General features: G+C 39.3%; 1 protein-coding gene across 1 annotated transcript; it reads left to right on the top strand.

Annotated features, from left to right (window-relative positions):
• Nucleotides 1-3,944: 3,944 nt before the first annotated feature.
• Nucleotides 3,945-5,840, top strand: LOC135232514 (olfactory receptor 11G2-like). The gene has a single exon (XM_064291894.1). The coding sequence runs from the start codon at nucleotides 4,249-4,251 to the stop codon at nucleotides 5,200-5,202; it is 954 nt and encodes a 317-aa protein (XP_064147964.1). The 5' UTR covers nucleotides 3,945-4,248; the 3' UTR covers nucleotides 5,203-5,840.
• The last annotated feature ends 7,969 nt before the right edge of the window (nucleotides 5,841-13,809 follow it).

Here is a 13,809-nt window from a genome sequence, read left to right as displayed (position 1 = left end):
AAGAAGTCCAAGCTGAACTGAAGGCATTGGCGAAAAACAAAGCTCCAGGAATTGTCGTAATACCAGCTGAGATATTACAACAAATGGATGCAGTGCTGCAAGTGCTCAACTCACTTATGCCAATGCCAAGAAATTTGGAAGACAACTACCTGGCCAACCGACTGGAAGAGACCCCAAGAAAGGTGATCCACTGAATGTGGAAATTATCGAACAATATAATTAATATCACACACAATCTAAATTTTGCTGCAGGTCATTGAAAATCAGTTGCAGCAGTACATTGACAGGGAACTGGCAGAAATTAAAGCCAGATTTGGAAGAGGACGTGGAACAAGGAATATCATTGCTGATGTCAGATGGATCTGGCTGAAAGCAGAGAATACCAGAAAGATGTTTACCTGTGTTTTATTGACTATGAGAAGGCATTTGACTGTGTGGATCATAACAAATTATTGATAACATTGCCAAGAATGGGAATCCAGAACACTTAACTGTGCTCACGAGGGACCTGTACACAGATCAAGAGGCAGTTGTTTGAACAGAAGAAGGGGATACTGCGTGGTTTAAAGTCAGGAATGTTGCACATCGGAGTTGTATCCTTTCACCATTTCTAGTCAATCTGTATGTGGAGCAAATAATCTGAGAAGCTGACTATATGAAGAAAGTGGCATCAGGACTGGAGGAAGACTCATTAGCTACCTGCGTTATGGAGATGACACAACCTTGCTTGCTGAAAGTGAAGAGGACTTGAAACAGTTACTAATGAAGATCAAAGACCACAACCTTCAGTATGGATTGCACCTCAACATAAAGAAAACAAAAATCCTCACAACTGAACCAATGAGCAACATCATGATAAATGGAGAAAATATTGAAGTTGTCAAGGTTTTCATTTTATGTGGATCCACAATCAACAGCCATGGAAGCAGCAGTCGAGAAATCAAAAGACACATTTCATTGGGCAAATCTGCTGCAAAGGATCTCTTCAAAGTGTTGAAGAGCAAAGATGTCACCCTGAAGACTAAGGTGCGCCTGACCCAAGCCATGGCATTTTCAATCCCATCATATGTATGTGAAAGCTGGACAATGAATAAGGAAGACAAAAGAAGAGTTGATGTCTTTGAATTGAGACTTTGGTGAAGAATATTGACTATACCATGGACTGCCAAAAGAACAAACAAATCTGTCTCGGAAGAAGTGCAGCCAGAATGCTTCTTAGAGGCAAGGATGGTGAGGCTGCGTCTTACATACTTTGGACACGTTATCTGGAGGGATCTGTACTTGGAGAAGGTCATTATCCTTGGTAAAGCAGATGGTCAGTGAAAAAGAGGACAATCCTCAATGAGATGGACTGACACAGTGGCTGCAACAATGAGCTCAAGCATTACAGTGATTGTAAGGATGGCGCAGGACCCAGCAGTGTTTCGTTCTGTTGTACAGAGGGTGGATTTGAGTCGGAACTGACTTGAGGGCACCTAACAAAAACGCACAGATTGTTTTCTGTATACATATATCAAAATGTAATGCTTGTTTCAATTGGTCATATTGTTCTTCTCCAAGCAACTTTTTTTTTTTTTTTTTTTAGTGGATCATACATGAAAGAATCTTATTCATTGCTCATTAAAAATCCAAATGTATGTTCCTGATTAGCAGGTAATCACGCTTCATTTTGTGATTCTGGAGCTCCAGTTCTCTCCATCTTTGCCTTTAACATGTTTAAAACGTGATTTTCGTGGTCACCATGCTCAACTGCATCAGAGATTATCAAGGACTGTGTATGAGTGAGACCAGAAGTGTTGCACATCCATTTTCATCACATTCCACTGACTGGAACTCGGTACCATGACTGTACCTAATTGAAAGGGAGGCTTAGAAATGTAGTCTAGACTTGAGGAAGAGGAAATAGATTTTTCTGTGTCACACAATTGATTTCCTAATTTCTTGGTCGAGAAACATCTACCCTACTGTTGGATCTATGTATGGAAATAGGGGTTTTTAAGGAAAAGAGTAGGTAGCAGTGTGGATGTCTGGGAATAGGATCATTCTGAATGTAGTGGATGAAGTCTTTAAACTGCCATTTGGACAATAGGAATGGGAGACTCTGGGTCTAGGATGCCAAGCTTAACAAATCTTGAAAGCAACAATGCATCTTATATGGAAAAGCTTTGTTTGCCAAGGGGTAATTTATGATGGTCAGGAGAAGTAACTCCGGAGGAAGCACTACTGTGTTAACAGCCTACAATCTGTATGTATGTGTGTGCGTCCACACATGCATGTATGCATGTTCAGGTAGTTCCACCTTCAGCATGGTAATCACTGAAGAGGAAACACACTCAGGTCTGTGTGATGCCTGTTAATTGTACCCATTGCTCCTGGGGTTGTGGTCCCCGGAGATAAGACCTCATAATCTGGAAGGGATAAATGATGGGGAATGGAGAGATGCCTTGGCATGTTGTATTCCCTGAGTAATTTCACAAGGGGATGTCTGTGAAGAAAGGAACGAAATGGTGCTTTACTAAAGAGCTAACATCTCAGACCCTTTGGCTACATTTAGGATACATGGGCACATGGAGCAGTAACTTCTCTCCTATGTCTCAGGGCCCATTTTGTTTCACATATTGTTATAAAAAAGGAATATAAAATTTCATGATTATTCTATTACACAAGGCTTATTAGACATAGGATAAAGAAAATGTCTTTTGTCAAATTTTCATTTTGTCTGTGCAGATCATCTTCAAAAGAATTTTATTCCTAGAAGATGAGAAAATAGGGAATTTTTCTTTTAAGTTTTTGGAAATAATTGAAATGACTAACTGGATTGTTTATTGTTCTCTTTCTCACAGATGACAGCACAGCAAGTCTCCTCTGTGTGTCTTTGTAAGTAGTAGCTACTTGATTTCATGAAATATAATATTCAGATTGAAAAGATTTTTTTAAAAAGTGGGGGAGGGGCTAGGGAATCAACTATTCCAACTCATGGCCACCCCCTGTGTGTCAGAATAAAACGGTGCTGCAGATGGAAGTAGATCATCAGGCCTTTCTTGCAAGGGACCTCTGGATGAACTTGAATGTCCAACATTTTGGTTAGCAGTTGGGTCTGTCAACCATTTGAACCACCTAGGGAATCCTTGCTAGTTTTATTACCCTGTACCAAATAGTCTTGCAAAATGCTAATTAGATAAAGCTCTGATTATCTTTGTCTTCTAGATCATCTCCTGTTTTCCATTGACTGACAAGCTAAGGCTGAACTAGTCACACTGGCATGGAGTTTTCTGCCATGTGGCTCCGTCTTTGTCCCTTATAATTCACCATTCTCTTACAAGTATTTTAACTTTCATTCTTTTAGACTCTTCCCAGATCAGAATTTCTTGTATCCTAAATCATTTCTTGTCTCCATTATTGCCCTTGGAAAATTCTATCATTTGCTGCCAAGGTCCATCTCCCACCCAAAAAGCCTTCCCTATTTTTTTCCAACTGCACATAATGTCCATGTTTCTGAAAGACAACAGAAAATTTTCTTTTGATTTGTCACATCCTGCTGTGACTGTGTCAGTAGAAGCACCATGATACAGGTGGAGGGATGTTAACATGCACCCCATAATCTATAACAGCACTCCATGAAGATGCCTCAAATAAACATAAAAAATATTTTCCTTGGTATGCAAGCAACTAAGGTTTCAAGGTAAATGTCCTAACATCTTTTCCAATCAGATTTAAGCTCTTAAAATTCCTCTGTGTAGAAATCCTACAGCAACCTTGTAATTGTTTAAAGTAGCTTTGAACAAAAGGTATTTGGTATGAGCTCCGTAAGACCAGGGTTTTAGCTTGTTTTATTTATTGTTCTTTCTTTATCTCCTACTACCCCCTAAAAAACCAAACCTGTTGTCATTGAGTCAATTTGACTCATATCAACCCTATAGGACAGAGTAGAACTGCCCCACAGGGTTTCCAAGGAGTGGCTGGGTGGATTCTAACTACTGATCTTTTGGTTAGTGGCCAAACTCTTAACCACTGCACCACCAGTGCTCCATCTCTTAGTACAGTGCCTGGCAATATTATATGCTCAATAAATGTTTATTGAATAAATGAGGAGGGAAAGGAGATGAAGAGGAAAGAGTGGCCAACCCTAATGATGTCACAAAGCCAAACTGAGGAGAAGAAACACATATTTCTTCACTGGGAAGAAGAAAAGTAGTGTAAATATTTCTGTGGTTCTTACTATCCCTGCCACCTTCACAGGTCAGACCAATGAGGATCCTGAAGACCAGTAATATCTCTGGGTCTGTGAATGAGTTCATCCTCCTGGGCTTCCCCTGCCGCAGAGAGATTCAGATCCTCCTCTTTGTGCTCTTCTCCCTCATCTACCTCCTGACCCTCATGGGGAACTTGTCTATCATCTGTGCAGTGTGGTCAAGCAGGAAACTCCACACACCCATGTACATCCTCCTGGTCAACTTCTCCTTCCTGGAGATCTGCTATGTCAGTTCTGATGTGCCCAAATTGTTGGCCACCATCATCTCCCAGACCAAGAGCATCTCCTATGCTGGCTGCCTGCTCCAGTTCTACTTCTTCTTCTCCATGTGTGCTGCTGAGAGTTTATTCCTATCGGTGATGTCTTTTGATCGATTTCTTGCTATTTGTAGACCTTTGCACTATCGCACCATAATGACCAATCATCTATGTGTCCAGTTAGTGGTTTTCTGCTGGACAGGTGGCTTTCTCTGGCTATTGACCCCTTTGTCCCTAATATCTCAGGTGCCCTTCTGTGGTCCAAACACCATTGACCATTTTCTCTGTGATCTGGCACCCTTACTGGCATTGTCCTGTGCTCTAGTATCTGGAACTACTCTGACCTGTGGTATTACTAGCTCTCTCATTGTCTTTCTCACCTTCCTGTACATCCTTGGCACTTACTTCTGTGTCCTCAGAGTGGTGTTGCAGGTGTCCTCAGGCTCGGGGAGGCATAAGGCTTTCTCTACTTGTGCCTCCCACCTTGCTGTGGTGTCCTTGTTCTATGGCTCAGTCATGGTGATGTATGTTAGCCCAGGTTCTGGGGACCATCCTGGGATGCAGAAATTTGTGACCTTGTTCTATGCTTTGGCAACTCCATTCTTCAATCCCCTGATCTATAACTTTCAGAACAAGGGTATGAAGGAGGCATTAAAGAACATTTTGTGTTTGTGTTTTGTGGGAAATTTCTGAAGGATTCAAAAATTGAGTTTAATATAACACATCATTGATGTTTAGAAAGGTGAAAGATCATGAGACAAATGAGATCATGTTGTTTTCCTTCATTTTAATCCATTTTCATTCATTGGGAAGATGGCTTTGAAGAATTCATTAGGCTCATGATTTAGTTTTAGGAAGCTATTTTTATTATGTTCCAGATATATCTGGAATTAGATAGAATTCTGTATTTGAAATCCAATTTAATAAATTTTCATATTTTTCTCTATAACTGAAATTCTGACTATTCTTTTGGTTTTCATTAGATACTGCTTGGTGTATCTCAACATCCTAAAATTCTGTCTTTATCAAAGCAAATTGTTCCTTTTCAGAGCATAGCAACTAGTGAATGTATTGCAAATATGCAAATAGTTTACCAATAATCCTTCAGATTGAAAAAAATACTCTAAATATCATGAACAATTTTTAGCAGTACTGTAACCTGACCCTACAAATGCCAGTAAATTTCCATTAGTCCTTAAACTAGTCAAAGCCAAATTTGGCCCATTCTGCATGCTCTGTAGGGCCAGCTATGGCCACTAATTGACCTCAGCAGAGGTTGCAGCAACTGGTGGAATGAATCAGAAGAAAAATCATCACCTGGACCCTATTCCAAAGTGAGAGATCTGACAAGAACCACATTACTGCTTGTTTCCTGACTGCCGTCTAGAATTTTCCCTCACCAGTACGCCTGTGTGGGCACTGTCTTGCTGCCCAAATCACACATAAGCCCTGCTTCCCCATAGCTCAATGAGTAGGATCTGAGAAACTTCCTCCCAGCTCCTTGCTCTGGGCATTGCAATAAAGTTCTTTTCTCTTTCTCAAAGGCCGGTGTCCAGATTATTGGCAGGTCTAAGCACACCTGACAGAACTCACCTTCTAGTGTTTGGTAACATTATTATTGTATCTCCCATAATCCCAACAGTAGTTTTGGACACAAAAAAGTTTCCTCAGTAATGTTCTGTTGACTTGACTAACTTTCCAGAATCTGCCAACAACATCACTTTACTGAAAAAGCATAACTGTTTGTGGTCAAGTTGATTCCAACTCACGGTGATCCCGTGTGTTACAGAGAGCTGTGTCATAGGGTTTTCTTGACCATAATCTTCATGGAAGCAGATCTCCAGGGCTTTTTTCTGTGGTGCCACCGGGTGGGTTTGAATTGCCAACCTTTAGGTTAGTAGTTCAGCGCAAACTGTGCCACTTGGGGGCTTCTTTACTGCTTTATTAAGTAGGCCCAAATCTTCCATATGCAGATTAGTAGTATATATTCTAAAGCTAAAGAGCTATAGAATGTGTGAGATCACTGCCAACCAGGTGCACTGATTTAATTTACAGTATTGACTTCATGAGGAGGTCTTGAGCCAAAGCTTGATTCTAGGAAAACTCCAGCACTAGCTTTATTTCCAATTCTAGTTAGACGTCTGCAGCCTCCTGTTGTATATTTTCACATGAATATCCACTTCAAATCCAAATGCCTAATTCTAAATCATTAATCTCCTTTTAAATTAGCTCCTCCATTCTTACTCTTCGATATGACCCAGATTTGAAATCTTAAATTTTATAATTTCTCATTTTCTAACCCCACTTTGAGCTTGTCATTTAATTCTGCCCTGCAATCCTTTTCCACTCTCATTAGTTTTGTCCAGGTTCTAGCACTGCATACCTGTGATGGTGTAATAACAACTTAAATGGTCTCTCTGTCTCTGACATCTCCTATAAGAAATTCCAGGATCATCTTCTTAAAAATCCTTTCTATCAGTCCTCACACCTATGTATAGGGTAAATACCAAATTCCTTAGTTTGTAATTCAAGGTTTTTCTCAACCTGTCCTCTAACTTCATTTCTACCTTCATGTGACACACTATCTTCAGTTAATGTATTACAAATTTTGTTTTACAACCTGAGCTTAAAACTGTTGTATTCATACCTTGCCCATTTTTAGGCATCACTCATGCTCTCTGTGATAGGAATGTATACTTAACATTTAAATTGACTAATAAACATCCAAATGAAGATTTGAAAAAGTAATTGGATATGCAAGTCTGAAAGTAAGGGATGAGGTTGGGAGTGGACATGAAAACCTAAGAATTATCAATATCAATATATCAATGATATTTAAAACTATTGGACTCTTTAAGATTAATCTGTGCTGTCCAATAGAAAGATAATATGAACCACATATATTATTTTAAACTTTCTAGTAGCCACGTTAATAAAGGTAACAAAGAAACAGGTGAATTTAATTTTAACATTTTATTTAATCCAATATATTATTATTTCAACACATACTCATAAAATTATTAATGAGATATCTACATTCTTTTATACTGTTTTCAACATTTTTAGGTATTTCATACTTACAGCACATCTCAATTAGGATTAATCACATTTCAAGTGCTCAATAGCCACATGTGGCTTGTAGCTATTGTATTGGACAGCACAACTAAACAGGGAAGAGATCTGAAGATTAATTAGAGAGCTCAACAACATTTTAAGGTTAAGCAAAGAGGGGAATTGTCTTTATTTCCCAGAGTAAAGTTTCTTTGCCTATAGAGAACAAGCATCCTCTTATTTCCTAGGTTTCCTGGTTTAAAGCCTGATTTTGGTGGGAAAAGGGCCCACTGCCTATGCCATGTAGTGGTGTTCGTGGCCTTTGACGTCCATGAGCCACCGCTTGGAAAGAATCTGTCCTGAAGAATTGTATCTCCTGCTTCTAGGTACTTATTTTTCCCAGACTGACAGTTAGTTAGAAATCCCTGTGAAAGCTGGATGAAATTTCCCTCACGCTTTGGTTTTCACTAAAAAGTAGGGAGGTGGGAGATTTAACCAGTTATAGAATAATACCTAAGGAGAATCCCATTTATATACGCCTTCAAACTCATAATTTATATTTTTATGTGTAAATGCACAAAGAAAGTTCTAGAAGTATGTCCACTAAACTGAACGCATTGCTGAGGAGATAAGCGGGTTTGTAGAGGTGTAGAGACATGTGGATTTTCATTATTCTGTATGGTTTTGTCTTTTTACAATGCAAATTTACTCATTATAAAATATGTTATTTGTATAATTAAAAAAAAAAGATGGGTATAGAAAAAATTAATACAATTCATCCCAGAGTAGCCAAACCTTGGTTATTGAAAAATTTATGTATATAACACTTTGATCAAAATAAAAAATATTTTATTTTTAGATACTTTAATTTTACATATAAACATCTTTATCAGACTCTTTGAAAACCTAGGTATAAATGAGGATCTTAGTTATTTGGTTAATTATGGCCCAAGGAGAAGCAGTGCTGTGGACCAAATGGTGACCTTGCCATATGGGATATTAGATGCTGTAATGAGAGTAAATTAGAAGGACTGTATACAGGGACTCTCTTAACCTGTTGAGCCATTGTAGTGGAGTTGATTCCAACTCATGGTGACCCTATAAGATGAAGTAGAACTGCCTCATAGGATTTCCAAGGCTGTAATCTTTATGGGAGCAGACTGACACAACTCTCTCCCATGAAGTGGCTGGTGGGGTCCAACCCATCACATTTTGGCTAGCAGCTGAGTTTTTAACTACTGTGCCTCCAAGGCTTCCAGGGACTCTCATAAGAACTCAAAATGTTTTCATGTTTGGTGTGTGTGTGTATGAGAGGGGAGGAGGGAGAGAGAGAGACTGCATTAAACCCTGGACTTTCTATGAGAAAAATGCTTTCACGCACATAAGCATACATTTCTGCACACAATTGGAGATCTATGGACCCCCAGGCTAAGAATTTTTGGCTCACAGTGGAAGAATAAGGGAAGAGTTTTCTTTTCCGCTCTTCACCGATTCTAAAGAGGAAGAAAGAACGGCCAACATTATATTTCACTTCAGCTAATAGACTCGACGGCAGTGGTTTTTTTGGTTCAGCTAATAGAGGCTTTTGCAAATGATGATTTCTTTCCCTTTTTCTAAACTTCTTTGTCTTAGAACTCCTGGTAATGCAGCAATAAACTATAAGCAGCACAGTACCTTTTAACACTGCCTATTATTTGGGTTTTATTATGAGATGGAGCACTGGTGGCTCAATGGTTAAGAGCTCAGCTGCTAACCAAAAGGTCGGCAGTTTAAATACTCCATTCGCCACTTGGAAGCCATCTGGGGCAGTTCTACTCGGTCCTACAGGGTCACCGAGTCAGAATCGACTGGATGGCAGCAGGTTTGGTATCATGAGATAGAGAAGTCCTTAACTACCCATGGAGTCATTTATTACTTTTTCTCCTCCTGCTCCCACTTCTCTGCTATCCTGTGGGTGGATCATTAAGTCCTACCCTGTGTAACCTCTAGAGAGAACATAAAAAAAAAAAAAAAAAACTAGTGCCAAGAGAGAACATAACCTAGGAATATTATGGGGAACTAAAAATGAATAAATTGTAAGAGTTGATATTTTTCTTTTGTCTTAGCTGCCTAGTATTTCAATTCCCCTTTTTATTGGAGGGAATGACAATATTATAAGTCTTGGAGCTTATCTTACTGCAATTAGAGCTCATATTGTTACGTATTATTTCTCTCATCCTTCTTCACAACTGTGGCATGGGAATGTACTCTTGGCTCTACCAAACAGATAACGACTACACCAAGTTTTGATTCAGGGGCTAGTGATAAGAGAGACAGAAGTAGCAGCGGCATAAAAAAATTACACTGCCTCAAGTAGCGCAGTTTTTGCAGGAAAGAAGTTCTTATCACAGAAGTGGCAGTGGTTCAAACTGCAGCATCTAATGGCCCATGGCAGCAGTTGTGACCATAGTGATGATGGTTACCTCATCATATTAGTTCTGCAGGATTGTTTTGGCATGGATCTTGCAAACTTAGCCCTGGTCCTTCTGCTTTCAATGACAATGTGATATTCTTGTATTCCCATCAATGAATCTTTTACACTGCCCTGCTAAATCAACCAGAGTCAGATTCTGTTGCATGCAAGTAAGAGCCTGGTAGAGTTATATTGTAGTAGAGTTATCTCACACAGGTCTCAGTAATCTTTAGAAAGCAAGGAGAAACTAGCCCTTTTAGGATTGCAAATTGCTGTGAATTAACCTCTAGTTCAGTAATGGTTTAGAAAGCTTCATAACTTTGAATTTCTGTTATAGAAAATGGTCCCCAAAGCCAAAATAACTTGGGAGGAGACTTTAAGATGTCTATTTGTGTGTGAGGAACCCTGGTTGTGCAGTGGTTAAGAGCTCGGTTGCTAACCAAAAGGTTGGAAGTTTGAACTCTCCAGGGGAGAAAGATGAGTGGAGAAAGATGAGGCGGTCTGCTACCTTAAAGATTTGTTGTTATGTTGTTAGGGGCCGTTGAGTCAATTCTGACTGTTTGTGACCCCCATGCACAACAGAAGGGAACACTTCCTGGTCCTGCACCATCCGCACAATCATTAATATGTTTGAGCCCATTGTTGCAGCCACTGTGTCAATTCATCTCATTGAGTGTCTTCCTCTTTTTTGGTGACCCTCTGATTTATGAAGTATGATGTCCTTCTCCATGGACTACTATCTACTGATAACATGTCCAAAGTACATGAGATGAAGTCTCATCATCTTTGCTTCTAAGGAGCATTCTGGCTGTACTTTTTCCAAGACAGATTTGTTTGTTCTTCTGGCAGTCAATGGTATATTCAATATTCTTCACCAAATCCAAAGAATTCAAAGAAATCATTTCTTCTTGGTCTTCCTTATTCATTGTCCAGCTTTCATATGCATATGAGGTGATTGAAAACACCATGGCTTGGATCAGGCACACCTTAGCCCTCAAAGTGACTTCTTTGCTTTTTAACACTTTAAAGGGGTCTGCTGGGGCAGTTCTACTCTGTCTTATAGGGTCACTATGAGTTCGGATCAGCTTGATGGCAACAGGTTTGGTATTTTATATTTATGTGGAAAGTTTGAATTGAATATGAGGTCTGGATTGAGTATTATCAGTCAAATCATTAATCTTTAATATATAGGAGACAACTTCATAAACCATCACCTATTCACCCTCTGAAAAGAGAAAACATTGTGCCACTGTTAAAAATATGAGCATTTCTTGTGAATTAAAACTACGATGAGATTCCATCTCACTCCAACAAGGCGGGCATTAATCCAAAAAACACAAAATAATAAATGTTGGAGAGGCTGCGAAGAGATTGGAACTCTTATACACTGCTGGTGGGAATGTAAAATGGTACAACCACTTTGGAAATCTATCTGGCGTTATCTTAAACAGTTAGAAATAGAACTACCATACAACCCAGAAATCCCACTCCTCGGAATATACCCTAGAGAAATAAGAGCCTTCACACAAACAGATATATGCACACCTATGTTTATTGCATCTCTGTTTACAATAGCAAAAAGCTGGAAGCACCCAAGGTGTCCATCAACGGATGAATAGATAAATAAATTGTGGTATATTCACAAAATGGAATACTACGCATTGATAAACAACAGTGACAAATCTGTGAAACATTTCATAACATGGAGGAAACTGGAAGGTGTTATGCTGAGCGAAATTAGAGGCAAAAGGACAAATATTGTATAAGACCACTATTATAAGATCTTGAGAAATAGTATAAACTGAGAAGAACACATACTTTTGTGGTTATGAGGGGGGAGGGAGGGAGGGTGGCAGAGGGTTATTTACTGATTAGTTAGTAGATAAGAACTGCTTTAGGTGAAGGGAAGGACAATACTCAATACATGGAAGGTCAGCTCAACTGGACTGGACCGAAAGCAAAGAAGTTTCCAGGATAAACTGAATGCTTCAAAGGTCAGCGGAGGAAGGGCAGGGGTTTGGGGACCATGGTTTAGGGGGACTTCTAAGTCAATTGGCAAAATAATTCTATTATGAAAACATTCTGCATCCCACTTTGAAATGTGGCATCTGGGGTCTTAAATGCTAACAAGCAGCCATCTAAGATGCATCAATTGGTCTCAACCCACCTGGATCAAAGGAGAATGAAGAACACCAAGGTCACACGATAACTATGAGCCCAAGAGACAGAAAGGGCCACATGAACCAGAGACTTACATCATCCTGAGACCAGAAGAACTAGATGGTGCCCAGCTACAACCGAGGACTGCTCTGACAGGGAGCACAACAGAGAACCCCTGAGGGAGTAGGAGATCAGTAGGACACAGACCCCAAATTCTCACAAAAAGACCATACTTAATGGTCTGACTGAGACTAGAGGAATCCTGGCGGTCATGGTCCCCAAACCTTCTGTTGACCCAGGACCGGAACCATTCCTGAAGACAACTCATCAGACATGGAAGGGTCTGGACAGTGGGTAGGAGAGAGATGCTGATGAAGAGTGAGCTATTTGTATCAAGTGGACACTTGAGACTGTGTTGGCATCTCCTGTCTGGAGGGAGGATGGGAGGATAGAGAGAGTTGGAAGCTGGCAAAATTGTCACGAAAGGAGAGACTGGAAGGGCTGACTTATTAGGGGGAGAGCAAGTGGGAGTATGGAGTAAGGTGTATATAAACTTATATGTGACAGTCTGACTTGATTTGTAAACGTTCATTTGAAGCTGAGTAATAGTTAAAAAAAAAAAAGAAGACAGAAGGGGACAGGAGATGGTTAAACGGACACAGGAAATACAGGGTAGAGAGCAGGAGTGTGCTGTCACATTGCAACTAGGATCACAGAACAATGTGTATAAGTTTTTGTATGAGAAACTGACTTGAATTGCAAGCTTTCACTTAAAGCACAATAAAAAAAAAATAAATACAGTACAATAAAAAAAAAATGAGCATTTCAGAGGGCTAGAAGAGGATCACGCCACAGCAGAAAGTTTGTATTCAGTGCCAACTGCCTATAAATGGCTTATATTTTAATCAATAGTGTCTCTTTCTTGATTTTCCACGTCTATTTTCTTTAAAAGTATACGTGTCCTCCATTAGAAACTCAGAGGGTTCAGAAACCCAGCTTTGGGTAAAGAATACTTAAAGATTTAGCATTTGTGAATGACTATATGTCTTTCTATGTAGTCTCTTTAAGAGTGGGCCTTTAAGAAGAAACCATACCAATTTCTGTTTTCATTTCCTGCACACTGTGGGCACCATACAGATGCTTGGTAGTAAGGAAAACACAAGTGAAAAATCACTACTATTTTAGCCACATACACTGGTCCTTGGTCTTTAAATAAAGCAATTAAATTTTTTGAGAGTACAGTGAGTAGATGCAACATTTCTCTATAGGAGAACTTGCAGTTGGAAGGAAAAATGTAGTTGATAAATTGTAAATACATAAAATAGCATTGGGTAAAAGCCAAGATAGAATTTAGCAACATGAGTCTTAGTTCTCGTACATAAAAACTTGATTAAGTTAGTTTCAGGATTTTAAAACTATGTCAAAAAAGAGAAATGATACATTTGTGCATTAAAATTATGCAGACCTTTCCTACAATGGATTCTGTGGATTTTCTACGCTTTTGAGACCAATTCTCTTTGTGTAAAAAGAGTCACACTTTTCTGACAAGGAATCAAACATTCAGACATCCCCAGAAGATAGTATTTAAATGAGAAAAATTCTGTACTTCTTAGAGAGTAATGATAGAAAAATTTGTA

This window comes from Loxodonta africana, chromosome 10 (assembly GCF_030014295.1).
Source record: "Loxodonta africana isolate mLoxAfr1 chromosome 10, mLoxAfr1.hap2, whole genome shotgun sequence".
Taxonomy (NCBI): Eukaryota; Metazoa; Chordata; class Mammalia; order Proboscidea; family Elephantidae; genus Loxodonta; species Loxodonta africana.
The sequence above is the reverse complement of the archived record's forward strand: the minus strand, read 5'-3'. Positions and strand labels throughout refer to the sequence as shown.

Excerpts from the sequence above, each read along its gene's own strand:
- LOC135232514 (XM_064291894.1), top strand. The coding sequence starts at position 4,249 with ATGAGGATCCTGAAGACCAGTAATATCTCTGGGTCTGTGAATGAGTTC.